At 43.5% G+C, this 17,635-nt stretch overlaps 2 protein-coding genes across 6 annotated transcripts; both read right to left on the reverse strand.

Moving 5' to 3' along the window:
• Positions 1–1,126: 1,126 nt before the first annotated feature.
• On the reverse strand, positions 1,127–6,837 carry LOC136355582 (uncharacterized). 2 transcript variants are annotated; one of them, XR_010739862.1, is made up of 5 exons: positions 2,985–6,837; positions 2,643–2,892; positions 2,487–2,552; positions 2,265–2,396; positions 1,127–2,201 (listed from the first exon to the last, which is right to left on the reverse strand). XR_010739862.1 is itself a non-coding variant. In XM_066308319.1 (5 exons), exons 1-5 carry the CDS (start codon positions 3,168–3,170, stop codon positions 1,912–1,914), a joined length of 924 nt encoding a protein of 307 aa, XP_066164416.1. In that variant the 5' UTR covers positions 3,171–5,024; the 3' UTR covers positions 1,132–1,911. The 2 variants fall into 2 exon arrangements, 1 of the variants encoding a protein (XP_066164416.1); XM_066308319.1 differs by having other exon boundaries at positions 1,132–2,201; positions 2,985–5,024.
• Positions 6,838–8,649: 1,812 nt separating this feature from the next.
• On the reverse strand, positions 8,650–17,266 carry LOC4331537 (ankyrin repeat domain-containing protein, chloroplastic). Of its 4 annotated transcripts, none has more exons than XM_015777549.3 (10): positions 16,482–17,266; positions 15,994–16,070; positions 15,556–15,654; positions 15,347–15,445; positions 15,071–15,169; positions 14,896–14,994; positions 14,384–14,611; positions 14,210–14,308; positions 9,089–9,166; positions 8,650–8,844 (listed from the first exon to the last, which is right to left on the reverse strand). In XM_015777549.3, exons 1-7 carry the CDS (start codon positions 17,200–17,202, stop codon positions 14,480–14,482), a joined length of 1,326 nt encoding a protein of 441 aa, XP_015633035.1. In that variant the 5' UTR covers positions 17,203–17,266; the 3' UTR covers positions 8,650–8,844; positions 9,089–9,166; positions 14,210–14,308; positions 14,384–14,479. The 4 variants fall into 4 exon arrangements, with proteins under 4 accessions (XP_015633035.1, XP_015633031.1, XP_015633027.1 ...); XM_015777545.3 differs by lacking the exon at positions 9,089–9,166 and adding an exon at positions 12,758–12,834; XM_015777541.3 differs by lacking the exon at positions 9,089–9,166.
• Positions 17,267–17,635: the final 369 nt, after the last annotated feature.

Consider the following 17,635-nt stretch of genomic DNA (forward strand, 5'->3'; position numbering starts at 1 on the left):
CCCTCTTGGACTACCTCGGTAGTAGGAGGGTTGTATAATACTCATATCTCAATCCTCTTCGTGCTCACCTGAATTCACATGTAACAACACAGCGGATGAGACCAGCAAGGAGGCCACCTTGGATGCGCTGCGCGCGCACAGAGTTGCGGATGAGTTCTTGCGAACAGCTAAGATAGGGGCCATTTTTGTAAATATTTTAGATGGTATAATATTTTGGATGCGCATACCTTGCCGCCCTCTACTTGGGCGGTAGGGGGCATTTTTTAAATATTTTGGATGGAATAATATTTTTGTAAATACTAAAAAATAAAAATGAAAAAAATTCGCATCCCAGGTGGCAAAAGAAGGAAAGAGCAAAGCGGGGCAACCAGCTGCCTGCGCCGGCCCACCCGTCCGGCGACGAATTTTTTTTATTTTAATTTTTTTTTATTAAAAGTTTTACAAAAATAATTTTTCATTTTGAAAATTGACAGAAGTGGTCGCCTACCGCCCTCTGGGATGGCGATTTTTAAAAATCGCCCTCCCAGAGGGCGGCGAAAGTGACGTGGCAGACGGCCGTTCGCTCTCGGGCGACGGCCGTCAACGAAATTTGCAGGCGGCCCCCTTGCCGCCCTCCGCTAGGGCGATTTTGTACTGTGCGGGGGGCCGCCTGCAAATGGGCGGCGGGGGGCCTGGAATTTTGCAGGCGGCCCCCTTGCCGCCCTGGGGGAGGGCGATTTTATACTGTGCTTTATATTTTTTATAAATATCAATAGTTATCAAATTTTTTTATATTGAAAACTATACAAGATTAAAATCTCCAAGACTGGTAAAATACAATTTTATTATTTTTTAGGGCCTATTTGGAATGTTACCGTACAAATATTTTGTTAGTGCCAAAATATAAGCAAGTTTTGGCACTACCAAATATTTGGTAAGGTAAAATTGCATTTGATCATATTTGGTTTGCTGCCAAAATGTAAAATTGTAGTGAAGAATGTTCTACATAATCTCAAATCTAGATTACGTATTACCAATGAATAGGCTTCAATCGAAATCAAACACAAGTACTATTCAAATTACCAAAATATTGGTAGGGCATGTTTTTGGTAGCAATCCAAATAGGCCCTTAGTCTTACGCATACAAAAAATCACCACCATAATTAAACATTGTAATGATAAGATAGATAAGAAGTGCTATCGATACACGGTACAAATTTGTCGATCCCGACGAATCAAGCATGCGGTAACCTATCGGCCCCTTCTAGGTCGGTCAGAATGCATTGCATTCTCGTGGTCCTTCAATCGTTGATACTCTACTTGTGTTTCTGACTCTGTTATCTTCTGGCCATGATATGATGGAGTGACATTGTCGATCCATCGAGTAAATCCACCCATCCTTGGATTGCCCTGTAAAAATAGTAATGTTATTCAGTTTGGGTAGTAATTTTGTGCAAATCATAGCGGATTTTGTAAATGGTTAGACATACAACGAAATCGTTGTCTACATTGGGGCAGACAAAATATCTCCTTCGAAATGTTTGTTCAGCAAAGGATGTAGCCACCTGCCAGCGATCTCTGCACCCACACTTTGGACGCTCGGACCATTTATGTAACCCTAATGGATTGTTCCTCCAGTCTAAGCTTGCAATTTCCACCCGACGTTCGTACTCCATCCAAGCATGAATGAACTGTATGGTCGGTTCAGGTTGCGTTATCGGCCCGCCACTTGAAGTAACTCTGACTGTGTCAATCCATTGTACGAAAGTGTGTTGTCGTGAGCATAAGTTGTTCTAGCACCATATGAATGAAAAGAACTATGTAGAGGAGACAAACACAAGTAGTACTGCAGTAGTAATAGCAAAAGTAGTACTGCTTTACAAGTTTGTAAGCCAAAAGAAACGGTCACATAAGGACTGAAGAGGTAGAACACTACTGACGAGGCCTCTTACCCATGTCCCTCCTACCCTGCGCCCTAATGTGCCCCTGGGAGTACGTGAGTCGGTCCGGGGGTACGGCACGGCCAACCCGTCCTGCCTGTACAGGTGTGACCTCTGGCTGCTCCTGAGTGTGCGTCTCTGGAGCTCCTCCAAGCTGAGAGGAGCCTAGTACGTCATGGTGGTGTGCACCGTGCAAGTCGTCGTCGTAGAACTGGCTAGTAGGACCAGTCCTACCGGCGTGAGACGAAGAGGCCCCAGTACCGAAGATCCCGGCTGCAAATCCTGCTGGACAAGGACCATCAGTTTCATACATGTATTTAATAGTATTAATAAAAAGTAAAGTACCGTGTGGGCGAGGGATCGACGCTCCGTGAGAGGAAGAGCTGGCGAACGCGCCCGAAGAGGTGGCGAACGCCCCTGCGGAGCTCGCGGAAGCGCCGGTCGTGCCTGCGAACGCGCTCGAAGGCAGACGAGGTCCTGCGATGAGGAAACGTGCAGTTAAAACATGGTGACATATTCGTGCAAAAGCTGAAAAAAAAATGAACTAATCTCTGGGCTGAACTGTACCGTGCGAAACCGGTGCTGTAGGTCGCACTGCTCCGAAGCTAGGGGCGCTCGAAGGCAAACGAGGTCCTGCGAGGATGGAACATCAAGTTACGACGGGGTGATGTTTTCGTACAAAAACATAAACAAAACTTAAGAAACCTCTGGGCTGAGCAGTACCGTGCGAAACAGGTGCCGTAGGTCGAGGTCCTGCTCCGACGGTAGGCGCGCGAGGCCGTGGTTGTACCGGACCAGCTGGAGGTACGACGTCCACGGCGCTACGACAGGAGAAGACGCGCATGACCGCACGCATCTTCTCCTGCATCCGGTCGAAGGTCACCCTCTGCTCAACGTCAGTCAAGTGCAAACCTCTGTTCAACCTCACTTGGACTGCGGTGATATCGGCACTGATATCCCGTGCGGCATCAGCCTATGCAAGATGGAAATAAAAAATTCAGTAGTTGTCCTATATTATGCAAGATAAATGAAATAATTGTAAGAACTAATACAAATTCGACGTACCCCCACGAAGTAGTCTCGGTCACGGTGCGTGGGATACGCGTCCGTGACAGCGGCAACGTGCGGCTCTGGGGCGTCTGGAGTGAAGGTCACACGCGCACGAGTGCGAGGAAGGTACCAGCGAAGGTAGTCACGGTAGTTCTCCTCCGTGTGTGGGAAGAGCTCGTTGTGGTCTGCGAGATTGCTCATCTGTTTGCTTCGTTGTCAACTCATCCAACTTGTCCCACAACTCATTAAATTTCTTCTCTTGGTTCTGTGCACAGAGCCTCTTAAAGAGCTCCATAAGATGCTTGTTCTTGAATTGCTTGTAGAAATTTGCACCCATGTGACGCATGCACCACCGACTCCGAACATCAGGCCACTTAGCTGGAAGTCCCTTCTCATCCCAACCGTTCTGCAAGTAGTCAATAGCCCGCAACATACCCGCATGACGATCATGTATAAGGCAAACGTTGGGCCTCATATGCACCACTGCAATGTGCACTCTCTCTAGGAACCAGTACCAGCTTTCAGTGTTCTCACTCTCTACAAATGCAAAACCATAGGTAGAACCTGGTTGTTCCCATCACACCCAATTGCTGTCAATATCTGACCTCGGTATTTACCTGTCATAAAAGTTCCATCTATGCATAGAACAGGTCGACAATGCACAAAAGCATTGATGCAAGCACCCAATGAGAAAAAGGCTCTTTGCAGCACACTCTTTGTTCGATCATCAACCGATGTAAATGTATGTAGGTCATAGTAAGTATTATTATTCCTCTGGGCAATGGTGGCTAACAAACGAGGCAAATTATCATAAGAAGCTTCAAATGTGCCATACCTCATCTCAATAATCTTTTGTTTGGCTCTCCAGGCCTTTGCATAGCTTATGGTGTACTTGAATTTGTTCTCGATGTGCCTAATAATTGATTTTGGTTCAAAGCCAATGTTACCAACAACACTGCTGTACATCTCACTTCCCACAAAAGCTGAAGTGATGTTTCGGTGATACTTCTCCACCCCTTGTAAGTAGCACTTGTGCTCGGTCACAATGCTAACTTTCCAATAATCATTCCATTTACCCTTATATGCATGGACACGCCACGGACAATCTTCCTTCATGCACCTCACTTCATACACATAATTTGTTGACTTGACCACCCTAAACTCTCTCTGCAAGGAAACTGCCCAATGCTTCACCGCCTCCTTCATCTCATCCTTATGAGCATACCTTGCACCCTCAATTACCTCGTTCTCCTTATACTCCCAGGGTACATGATCACCCTCTGATATAACAAGTCCAGAGAAGTCCTCATTTGCCCAATCAGTGGCCATTACATCACCTTCCTCATCGGATGATGCGTCGTCGTCCGCTTCCTCATTATCCGAATCTTCCCTCTCCATTTCATCAACAATTATACCGACTCTCTCCCCCTCATCCGCCATGCCCATGGCCTGCTCCTCCCTTGGTTGATTTTCCTCATTTTGCATCGATGGTCCAACAACATCCCTTGCATTGATAGGACCCTCTACATCTTCGGTTTGCATTGAAACATTTATATCTTTCTCTTGTACCGACACAAATATAACGAGGGGCCATGACCGTTCAAAAGCCATTTCCACATACCGTCTCCAAGCAGCAGTGCTGTCCATCGGCATTAGTTCCCAAAAATAACCTTCTGTTGCACGACTCACTACAACTGATACTGACATTTTGTAGACTTCTTGGTCTATTCTAAATCCTCTCAACAACCAACTATAAATTGACTGAAATGTTTTCTCCGCAGGCCTATCGATACCCTTAGATGTCATTACAAAATCTGACAGATCAACACCATCTGGACCAAATCTAATATTTCCTTCACCGTGAACTATCTGAAATGTGACCTTATTTGACATTGTGCCTGATGAAAACAATAACTGCGTTAACCTCGCATTTCTGTACTACGCCCTAAGTTACATTCTCTACAATATTGTTCTCCAAAATTCTAAAAGTAGGTTACATTCTCCAGATCAAACTAAACTACATCTTACAATTAACACTACTGTCTATGTCTCAATTCATACTATTATATTCTATGCTCTGTATCTACACATATGTGCTGTGTGCTACAGATATGCTAAAATATATGGAACTAAAACTAAAACGCAACATATATACTCAAACATAACATATTAGTACAAATGCAAAAGATGTATGGGAGCAAACCTGTGATGAAGTGAGCGAACCAGCAGGGCTTCGCCGCTCCCCTTCTGCTGCCCTCTCCTCTCTCTCTTTCGTTTTTTTTGGATTTTTAGTGAATATAATGAAATTTCAGAGAGGGGGGACTGGGCTTTATAGGGGGAAGGCAAAAATCGCCCTCCCCCAGGGCGGCAAGGGGGCCGCCTGCAAAATTCCATGCCCCCTCGCCGCCCATTTGCAGGCGGCCCCCCGCACAGTACAAAATCGCCCTAGCGGAGGGCGGCAAGGAGGCCGCCTGCAAATTTCGTTGACGGCCGTCGCCCGAGAGCGAACGGCCGTCTGCCACGTCATTTTCGCCGCCCTCTGGGATGGCGATTTTTAAAAATCGCCCTCCCAGAGGGCGGTAGGCGACTACTTCCGTCAATTTTCAAAATGGAAAATTATTTTTGTAAAACTTTTAATAAAAAAAAATAAAAATAAAAAAAATTCTCCGGCGACGAGGCATTTACGTGCACGGGCCCGATGCCCCGATGGAGGCGGTGGCAGGGCGAGATTCCCCGGCGTCTCGCTCGCATTTACCTCCCCTGCCTGCAACCGCAACCGCACGGGCATCTCTCATCAATGCACGGGCATGGCATGCACGAACCATATTCCAGTCCCGGCCTGGGCCTGCCCCAACCAACACCCCGCCTTGTCTCTTTTGTCTCGCCGTTTGGGCCTCATTCAACGCCAACACCACGCCACCAACACACAACACTCTCCTCTCGCCCATTCAATGCAACTCGGACTCGCCCTCTCCTCTCGTCCTGTATGTACTCCTCATTCATATACGTGCTAGTACTACTACTAGTACTACACTACAGTCATGCCGTATACAGGCACCTGCAGTCTCTCCACATACAATGCAGTAAATCGATCCCAGAGATCTCTGTAGAAATTATGGTAGAAGAATCAAAATAGACCGGTGAGTTTAATGGCCTGGTGATACACGCGCATGCAGCACATATTCTGTCAGTATTATTTGCTGCAGGAACATGTGCTGTCAGTATTTATTTTTGCGGTGCTCATTTCTGCCATGCAACCTCTCTCTCAGTATACGTACCTACTGCAACGACAGTACTACTACGACCAGTAAAACTTGGCATGGTACAAGTACAACTACAAACAAGGGAGTAGTAGTCGTAGTAGTGATCGTCAAGTCGTCAAGGAGTTAGGCATGCATGCGTGATTCTTCATCGTCTCCTGAGTCCCGATCAGCCAGATCTGCAGCTAGCGTCATGGAGTACAGTAGTAGTACATTCAAATTGCCATGGTCCCGGAGGTTAACCCCGTTCCAGTACCTGTCCCAGGTTGGCCACCTAATCGAGTGCTCTTGTAGAGGTGTGGCTGTGCATGACAGTTTTGATCGATCATCTCCCTGGGCAGGGGCAGGGGCAGGGCATGCTCAGCCTGACTGCATCTCAATCGCTGCTCGTCTCAATAGTCAATCGTAATCGCAATATTGCCAAGATGTTTCTGAAACCGAGCCTGTTTATCCTGACCTGTGTGATGCAGCATGGGGCGGCTAGCTGATGGCACATGTAAGTTTGTGTCTCCGTGAATGAATGCTGTAAGCTATAGCTAGCTGTAATCGTCCGGATCTCGCCAAGCAGATCAATCAAGGCCCGAAATCATCCTCACCCGTCCCTCTCCGGCCGGTCTTCCAGCTCAAAAACCCACGGAATTAAACGCGAGGAATCCTCACACCAGCACGTCTAGGACGCTAGCGCGTTTATAGGGTGTGTTTCACGTTAAATTGGAAGTTTGGTTGAAATTGGAATGATGTGATGGAAAAGTTGAAAGTTTGTGTGTAGGAAAATTTTTGTTGAGTTGTGATCCAAATTCATTTGCACTTAATAAATGCCAGCTTCTTCCGTAGTGGAGCGGAGGCCCGTCGCCGGTAGGCTTGGGCCGGAGCGTAGCGGATCGTCATCCCTATTAGGGTTCCACCATATATATACCTCTTGCAAGCCGCCGTGCAGCGTTGTAACCTCACCTCAGATATAGTGAAGATATTTTGCTAGCTGGCACCCGTGGTTTTTTCTCTCCTGTTTTGGGAGGATTTTCCACGTTAAATCCCGTGTCTTCTGTGATTGATCTATTGTTCTTTATCGTTTGTTTGTCTATCGCTTCCTAACAGTTTTGATGTGATAGAAAAGTAGAAAGTTTAAAGAAAAAGTTTAGAACTAAACTCGGCCCGCTACTTGCATTGCGCTTTTGATCGATTAGGCTACGGTGAAGAATATGAACGAAGCAAACAGAAAAATACGTGCTGTTATCAGTCTAAAAGCTTGTTGTTATCAGTCTAAAAGCTAAGGCAGAAAAATATCCTACAATAAAAAACCTAAATCAACTTTAAAATTAAGTTTTGAAATTTAAATTTTAGTTGTGGCTCGTGAGACAATAAATGGACGACGATAACTACGAAACTTTCATTTATCAGTGTTCCACCATGACGCTATCCTCCTAGCTGGCCGCTGCTTGTTCAATGCCTCTAGGGAGGGATGAGACCATGGGCGAGAGAGACATAACGACGATAACTACGATAATTCATGCATGTTGCTGGCCCCCGTTGCACACAAAAAAGCATGCAACGATCGATCGCTGGCTCAAGCAGAGATGGGGGGAAGGAATCTCTACACATTTATGCCATTGCACCTACATATGCATCATTTTTTTGAGGTAGAGAGAGGGCCGGGTTTCCATTAATGCTGCAGCCTGTCTTACACATTTGGTAGCCGGGGGACTTGAATGCTCACCCACACAAAGAGGTCCATAAGTTGGAGGCCTCTGCTTTGCTACCCCTCTCCATCCCTAAGTCCATTCCTTCACCACACCTCTGCTCGCCTCCTTCTCCATCTCTCTCTAAGCTGCATGCCTTCCATTGGAGACAAGGGAGAGAACCATTGCATGTCCATCGTCCATGCATCTGCATATGCATGGTGTTGTTCTTCTCGTCTACCTCCTGCTTCTACATGTGACGGAGAAGAAGGGAATGAAATGGTAGCTATGATGTTGGCTCGGCTCACTCAGACGGCATTGGCGTGATGCAAAGCATGCATGCGTGCTTGCTAGCTCACTTGTGTTTCTGATTGAGCCGTGCCAATATCTTAGTGCTCTTTCATGTGTACGTACGCGCACGCACGGTTGCACCATGCATCGACGACGACCACTGCCATGGCCGCCGGTATGCGTGTCTTCACCTGCATCAATTCTTCTTGCAGGTATATATGGGCTATGGAGTTCTTGCATTACAATGAGCTGCTTAGCTGATTAACCATTATCGCCTAGTTTTGTAGTTTTCGAGTTTTCAGTAATATCGCACGAACTAATGATGTTCTTGTTATTTAGACCCCGTTATATATAGTTGTATAACTTGTACACGTAGTATTTCTAGCGTGGGTCCAATTAATGGTCCATATGTTAGGTCTCGACTTTGATTTTCAAGCACCAATGCCCACGGAGTGCACAGTATATATCAATTATATGCATGCAGAAACTTACAGGATTGCATGGACGGGGTGCAGCATTCAGCATTCTCATGCCTGCTAATTGCTGTTCCAGCAATCCTTTTTTAGGGCAGTGCCATTGCTGCTCCAGTAATCGGACATCACCATTCATACATGTTTGTAACACGTCGTGCAGAAAGTACGAAATTACCTGCATAATTATAATGTACAAGCTGATGATGAAGCCCAATAAAATCGTGTAATAAATAACTTCGATGGAAATTAAAGGTTGGATAATGCACGTAGGAATGTGTATCCACCAATCTGTTAATTATGGAGGAATGGTTTATGACAGGTAGATCCTAGATACTAGCAGTAGCAGCTTACTACACTGTATTGACTGAAAGTATCTGCTAATGTTTTTGTGCACTCGAATGCTATGCTTAGTTGTTTACCTGCAGTTTGATTATTTTTAACTCGCCAATCCGGGATTATATGATCTCATCAGAAGAAAAGCTTACTCACGCGAGTTTCTGTCAGAAGAAAATCCTGGAATATATGATCTCTTCAGAAGAAAAGTTCGAACTTCTAATTCTGCCGTGTCCACTGAAATGATACAAACTGTACTTACTGCGTGCCGTCAGCACGTCCTGAAGTCTGAATATAGTACAACTAAGCTGCCAATAGTATTTACTAGTTTTTTTTTACTGAAATATCTCTTTTTATATTTATTCTCTCATGCAATTCTATTCTTCAAAGGACCTCCCATCCTGCCTCCTGCCCTCCTGCTTCTCCAGTTGTTTACAAAATTAAATTATCTTATGTACCCAAAAATAGTTCTAATTCAACTTTTGTCTACATTTAAATATTTCGAAAATATCAGAATGAGCGCTGTCATTACAAAAAGAAGAATGCGGGGTATCCAGGCCAACACCCCGACTTGTGCTTACACAAATGTAAATGCAGATGGTCGGGTAATCTCTCTGTTTATTAATTGCTGCAACACTGTGTTGCAGCTTCCAACTTCCACAAAATGTAAATGCTCCAGCTCCTCTCGCTCTGCCTCTTACTCAATGATGTGTCTGTGTGCTGTATTCTTGAATACTTGTATTTCATTCAATTCGAAATCAATTAAATTGAAGGGGGGAAGGGGGCAGAGTAATACAGCGGATCACCATGATGCCAGCTTGTATTGGTTGCCAAATTGCTTGCATATGAAAATATCAAGATGCAGTTGATGACAGAGACGGCATTTACCCGTCACTAATAAAGATCCAAAATTCAGAGCAATTGTAACAGAGATGAATGAAATCAGCAATGATGGCTACCCAGAAAATTTTGTGCTATCACCCCCGTGGTGTTGCGACAGAGCAATTGTAACAGATATAATGAAATCAATAATGATGGCACCATTTGCCATTTTGCCACACTTGCTACTGAGAGCAACAGTGGACCTTATGGCGCCACTTTAGGTATATGTACTTCGAATATCAGAATGGATTAATATGAAGATTACAACAACAAAGTGCTAGGAGTAGAGATCAGGCATGTGGTTCTAATGGAAACCATAACTATATACTTAGTTTTCAACCAACTTGTAGCCAACTTTATGTCTTGGCCCCTTTTCAGAATGCAAGAATGATAAAAACACAAAAGAGAGGGTTGCAGAACATATAAAAAAAATATATGAAAGAATGGATGTTTGGTTAGACCACATGGATTTAGGGAGAGACAGACTCCAAGAAACATTCCCATGAGGTTGGACATCATTTTAAATTTCCTTCGAAATTACATCATTGAGGGCCTATTCGTTTTGGAGGAATTTTAACATATAGAAATAGGAAAAGTGAAAGAATAGGAATGAATATGGAAGAATTTTAACATATAGAAATAGGAAAAGCAAAAGAATAGGAATGAATGCACACTTCAATCCATAGGAATTTTCAAGAGGTTTGAGTGATGAAATTTTTCCTATGTTTTCTCTTTACAACTTGTAGGAAAGAAAATTTTTCATTGATTTTTTTATACCTACATTCATATGAATGTACCGAATGAAACTCATAAACGAATAGTCCATGAATATTCCAAAGAAATTAGGTAGGATTCTAAAAGCTTTAACATTTTGTTCCAAAGAACCAAATAGGAAAGAAATTACCATATATATGATTCAAATTCTACAAAACTTCTCTACAATTGTTCCAAAGAAGGCCTTACATCATAACGTATTGCACATTAGGACTAGAGTGCACTAACAACTTCGGGTAATAGAATGGTTTTCTGAAGGATAGTTAGCAGGACATTTTGACATTGTGAATGATACCAGGAATTGGAACTTGGGTTGGAATATGATAACATCAGAGTAGTAAAGGAGGAATTGCAATTACTGTAGCTGGTACTCCAGCACAGTAGTCAGGAGCACCATACATCAAATCAAAGGGATGAGGTTCCCATGGGTAGTTGGGACTTGCCAAGGAGTAACTATGGAAGTAATGATATGAGCGTAAATGAGATGGCAGGGAAAGCATCAAAAGAGACAGCAGGTAGAGAATATGGGGCATGGTTACTTTGGTCAGGGTCAGGGCATTTACACGCATAGCATAGATAGATCAGATGCATGGTGCCCGGACCGGACCTGACCTAGCCTGGCCTCTATATCGTCAGACAAAGATTCCCTCATTCACTCCAACCCCCGCCCAGCCCTATACCCATGTTGCCTAGCATCGCAGCATCACCACTCCTTGCTAACTGTCATCTCGGCACCACCACTGTGATAGCATCACCATCGCTTGCCTATTGTGTTCTTCTACAGTTCACAGCTATTCAAACTGTTTGGATCACGGGAAGCCAAACCGTTCAGATCGTGCTTGAACAAGGCTGTGTTTAGTTGGATCTAAAGTTTGGATTTTGGTTAAGTTATGTGTGTATGACAGGTTGATATGATGGAAAAATACTGAAGTTTAGATCCAAACTTTGGATCTAAACACAGCCCAAGTTAAAATTGCTGTGCTCGTAACAAGGCCAGGTGTAGATCCAAGAGCTCTGCTGCCAGTTGCTTTTCCAGTCTGGTTACCTTTCATGGAACTGATTTAGGCCCTGTTTACATCCCACCCAAAAATTTTCACCATGTCACATCGAACGTTTAAACACATGCATAAAGTATTAAATATAGGCTAAAAAAATGACTAATTGCACAGATTACGACTAATTTGCGAGACGAATCTTTTAAGCCTAATTGCTCCATGACTTGACAATGTTGTGCTACAGTAAACATTTGCTAATAGAAGATTAATTAGGCTTAATAAATTCATCTCGCGGTTTACTGACGGATTCTATAATTAGTTTTTTTATTAGTGCCCGAACACCTCATGCGACACCCTATATAATACCTTATGTGACACGCCAAAACTTTACACCTTTGAATCTAAACACCCCCTTAACTGCGAGGCTAGCTCTCTGGCTGTGCGCTTGTGCCGAAATCACTTCAAGTTCGTCCATGCTGCTAACAACGTTGAAGAGCTCTGGTTGACTTGACATAGAACATGGACACAACTACACATGGCCTCTCCAAGCTGGCCCCAAGGTACTTGACACCGCTTCCTCCCATAGGATTAAAAAGAGCAATTTGATGTAGCTTATGGGTTTTCAGCAAGCCAGCAATATATTTTTGCCTCGTTCTAAACGGCAAATCGCCACTGGTAACGTTCAGAGCAGCATAAGGCAACCAACAGCAAGACATCAATAGGAGCAGGTTTTGCAGCTCAACCAGTGTAGTAAATCCATGGGTCTCCATACTCCCATGGCACTGTCCCCCTCAGCGTCCCCAAGGATGACGCTGGCATGCCCAGACTCTAGAGTTGTTTAGTCATAATTAGATTCTCATCGTACAGTGTTTGTTGCATAGAGAAGTTTCTTGATAGTTTTAAGATCCTACAATTGTTAAATATTTATATATATCCCAAAGAAAAATGTTGCAACCACCATGTCTGATTTCTGTGTATATTATTGTTTATTAAATCCAAAATTGAAGCGTTGGCTGTGTCACATGTGAAAATATGCAGAGAAAGTGCATTAACGACTGCCTTGGAGTGATACAGACTTTGAGGGACCTAGGGATGCAGCCATACCTTCATTAAGCTGCATTATTTTGAGGCAGACCTGGGTATTGAAGTCCCCAATTAAATTGTACACTTGTACTAAGGCCCTGTTTAGATGGGGAAAAGAAAATTTTTGGGTGTCACATCAGATGTTTGACCGGATGTCGGAAGGGGTTTTCGGACACGAATGAGAAAACTAATTTCATAACTCGCCTAGAAACCGTGAGACGAATCTTTTGAGCCTGATTAAGCCGTCATTAGCACATATGGGTTACTGTAGCACTTATGGCTAATCATGGACTAATTAGGCTCAAAAGATTCGTCTCGCGATATCCATGCAAACTGTGCAATTAGTTTTTGTTTTTATCTATATTTAATGCTCCATGCATGTATCCAAAGATTTGATGTGACGTTTTTGGGGGAAAAAAATTTTGAGAACTAAACCAAGCCTGAATAGATTCATACGGTTTTGTTGAAAAAGTTCGTGTAATTGGAATGGGAAAATAGCAGTTCAGTCCAAATTGCTTCCTTGAAACTAAATTTATGAATTATCTATATTTATTTAGTAGTTTTAACTACATGGATTCCACACAAGCAGTGCAGGTAGTAGTACTAAACTAGTAACATGTTTTGATCTGTTAAACTGCTATAAAGACTAGCTCTAATTCTGTACCACGAGATGTTTGATATATATTTGAGGTCATTCAGGGAGAAGCAAATTGCGATTGGGAGGGAACAAGGATGTAGGATCTTGGACATGGATCTCTTGAAAGATTGAGATAGGCACCACTGGGGATCAAAGAATGAGCCATGCACAAACTATAAAAGTAACAAGCACGAACTGTGCTTGTGTGATCTGAAACCTCTGATTACAAGAGACTAGAGAGCATCAGGCTCATAAAATCTCACTTTTGATTTTTAAACTGGGGTTGCATCATGCATTCATTTCTGAAGGTATTTGAGGGCAAGTGACAATTAATGAGTTGCAACAGTACAAACCCTTAATTCCATCCTTTCTTAGCAAGGATAGGTGGTTTAAGATGAGAAAATAACTAACTTTGCTAAGCTAACTTGTGGGTCATGGCATGTACAAGGGAACACAGTAGCACACTAGTGCCAATGGTGATGCTCAATTGGTTAGAGTCCGGAAATTTTGACACAAATCGGCATGTGACGTCCTGTGCATTTTCAACAAATTTTATATCAAAATATACTGATACATACACTTTTTACCACTTCACATGTGGTGAGAAAAATTATATCTGTTCTGCCGATGCAGTGAGAATTTACACTAACAATCGGGACGTGAAGGAGAAACAAAATAATTCTTGATTAATATTTGTATCCAAGATGCTAGGAATATCTAAGATTAATGGGGTAGAAAGAGAAAATAATACTACTGGAAATGTAAAAGTATGCAGGTCACGCTAAACTTATATTTGGCATTAATAATTTGGGTATCTTGAGTTTTTTATGGCTAACCTCTTAAGATTATACAGCATTGATATCATGGAACTTTGGCCTTCCAATTATCATGGGCATACCACAACCTGTTGATTCCCTTCAAGGAGCAACCTCTATCTGAAACCAAATGCTTCCATTCAGTTCAAGAAACCAGCAGAGATGTATAAAAGCATAGAGGCTAACTGTACCTACCTTGAACCAGAAGTGATTAGATCATGCACTGGAGAAAACAGAGTTGCCTCCCAACAGCTCAGTATCTTTCAATAAACTTTAATAAATTTGACAGTGTCATATACCATCCAAGTGCTGAACTGGGTCATGTTGCTTTGGTAGACGAAAGCTCTTGAGTAATTTGATAAGTTCATACGTCCTTGCATGATGACCCAACCGGAGGCATAACTCCAAAGGGGTAAATCCATCCTGAAGTAAGCATATAAACCAAATCATACTCTCATTTGACAGAAGCCTTTATTTAAGAGAAATGCAGGAATAAGTAGTGCTCATGCATGTCTCTTAAATACCATCTGAAATTATGGCACTGGAAATGCATCACAAACAGTGATAAAACTGATGTGAGAATATGATAATAGTATCACAAGAGAATTGGCGATTAACACAAAACAACTTATAGACAACTGGTGGCACATAAATAAGTTCCTCCTGGGTCATTTGAGAACTACCAGCACATAATTTGCTTTACTTACTTGAGTTTTCAAAGTTCTATCAGCACCCTTTATTAAGAGTAGCTTAACGATATCAGTTCTCTGTGTTTGCACAGCTAGATGCAAAGGTGTCCATCCATACTGCAAAATGAATGAGTTAGACAACTAATCCATCAGAACTGAAAATAAAGCAAGATACTCCCAAAAATGAACATACATCATCTGGCCGATTAATGTCAACATTGTACAGCAAGAGAGTCTTTATGGTCTGACTGCATGCTGTTTGGACTGCATAATGCATTAGGGTTGCACCATCCTGTATCACCAAAATTGCACTGTTGTCATTGACCAAAACTATACAAAATACTGCATAGAACAGGAAAGGGATCAAGAAGTACGAGTCTGCAACCCACCATAACAATGCCTACCAGAGGTAGAATATCTTAGCATAACTAAAAGATACCCAAGCCATCCAAACATAGAGCATACTCACTTTATCGTGGATGAATGGATTTGCTGAATTCCTTAGGAGATAGTTGATAATGGCATGCTTCTTGGAAAGAATTGCTTTATGAATAGCTGGTAAACCATCCTGAGAATACCACCGGAAAAGGCCCAACAAATTATAATGATATCACAAAGATGTAAAGCTTCTAACCATAACCTTTTTTAAGATGAGTCAACTTTCAGAATAGAGCTTACCTTATCAAGGGCATTCACATTAATATTATGTTTTAGAAGATTGTCCAACAGATAGAAATCTCCTGATGCTGCAATTGTGTGAAGTGGAAGCCACTTGCTCTACAAGACAAATAGATTAAGGTATGTCAACCATCAGTCAGTAGATAATATTGCACAGTAAACTAAAAGAGAGAGTAGCAAACACCACCTACATAGCCTAGAGATGAAACCCAACTGGAGCTACACAAATCAAAATAGATAAACTGGAAATAACAAACATGATCAAGCATACGCCTGGAGATAACACAAGCTTTATGATGTGACATATCAAGATGTTAGTAATGCAAGTCAGAAAAAATATATGGTGCACAATGCACTCTTCCATGAGACAAAAAAAAATGTTAGTGTGACGAATTACAGACAATAATAGTTAAGTCACTCTGGGCAGAGAGTGCTTACAGAAGTAGCAGCTTCAAGATCAGGTACTCTCTTGTTCAGAAGAACCTTCTCCTCATCTGTGAACAGCTTCCGTCGGCCTAAAATATAATACAAATTATTCAAATCCACGAGAACAGCAATGAAAGAAAAATGTCACATAGTGAAGTTGCACCATTACTTGGTCATGGATAATTGGATATACCAAACAAATGTTTCATCCGATAAACTAAACTAGAAATGGTATAATCACTCAGAAAGTTGTGTTTCGTTGACCATGTTAATGGCAAAAACTACATATATTTGTCACGTGAGGAGTAAAGAGCATCAAATATACTGTGGTAATGTACAACTACTGCATTAATCTTTTTTTTTTTTGTAATCACCTACTACAAATCAACGACCATAGATTGTAGTATTCAATAACCAAGTCTGAATGATAATTCGAATGTATTCAATGACCAAGACAGAATGATGATTCAATGTAGCATAACAAAAGTTCCAGAACTCACTTTTCGGATTGTTGCCATCCTCCATCTCGCCTGGCACATACTCCGTACTGTTAAACAGCTCCGTGATGTCGTCGAGGCTTCTCACACCCAGCCCCAACCTCGGATTCCTAGGTGCCACACGAGCACCAGGCTCAGGAGGCGGCGGAGCCTCCACTCTATCCGGTACGGGTGACCTCTCGATCGGCTCGGCGTAGTCGCGCGCGACGCGTCCGAGCTCCGCGTCCAGCCTCCCCTCGCGGTACGCGCGGTACTCATCGGGCGCGGCCACGGCGGGGGGCGCCCGCCGCTCGAGGCGGCTCCCGAAGCGCAAGCCGTGCGCGATGCGGCGCTTCTCCTTCTTCGTCAGGTTTATCTCCTCCGCCGCGTCCCTCCACCTCTCCGGCACCAGGCTACTCCCCCCTCCGCCGCCGGCCTCCGCGGCCGGCTTCCGCCTGGGGCGCGAGGTGGTCGATGGCGCCGGAGAGGGGAGGTCGACATCGGGCTCCTCGAAGGCGTCGTCCTCGAACACGACGCAGTCGCCGATGGCGAAATCCTCGTCGAATTCATCGACGGCGGCGACGGCGAAGGAGGAGGGAGAGGTAACGAGCGGGCGGCGCCTGGGGAGGAGAGATTTGCTATGTGGGTGGAGGCGAGGAGAGGCGGAGAGCGGGTTTAGGGTTTGGACATGGGAAGGGAAGGGGAAGAGGAGGAGGTGGTGGTGGAGGGAGAGGGAAGGAGGCATCGCGTCGTCCTCGTCCCGCCGTGCCGGAAGACGAGAGGATTAGCCGGCGTTTAACCGGCTCGTCAGAGTGGGCCTCGCCGAAAGGGCTACGTGTAGTAACTTATTTGGGCCGGAAGGAGCCCAGTTTCTCTATGGATGTGCAAGAAGCTTCTAAGGCCTTTCCAATCCTTCTCAAATTGAAGCCCATAAATGAATGTCGGGATACAACGAGAGAAGGCTGAGACTTGAGAGTACTTTGTGTGCCATCGTGTTGCTCCATATATTCATTCTCAAATAGATGGCATTTTAGGATGCATTCATGCATGCATTCGAAATAAATAATCACTAAAATATGATAAGTATTTGATATTTCCTAGTCATATTAGTAGGTTTGTTATTCTTAAAACTTAATATTTTATGTGGTTATATTTCTAACATTTTTCATAAATTAATG

This window comes from Oryza sativa, chromosome 3, assembly GCF_034140825.1.
Source record: "Oryza sativa Japonica Group chromosome 3, ASM3414082v1".
Taxonomy (NCBI): Eukaryota; Viridiplantae; Streptophyta; class Magnoliopsida; order Poales; family Poaceae; genus Oryza; species Oryza sativa.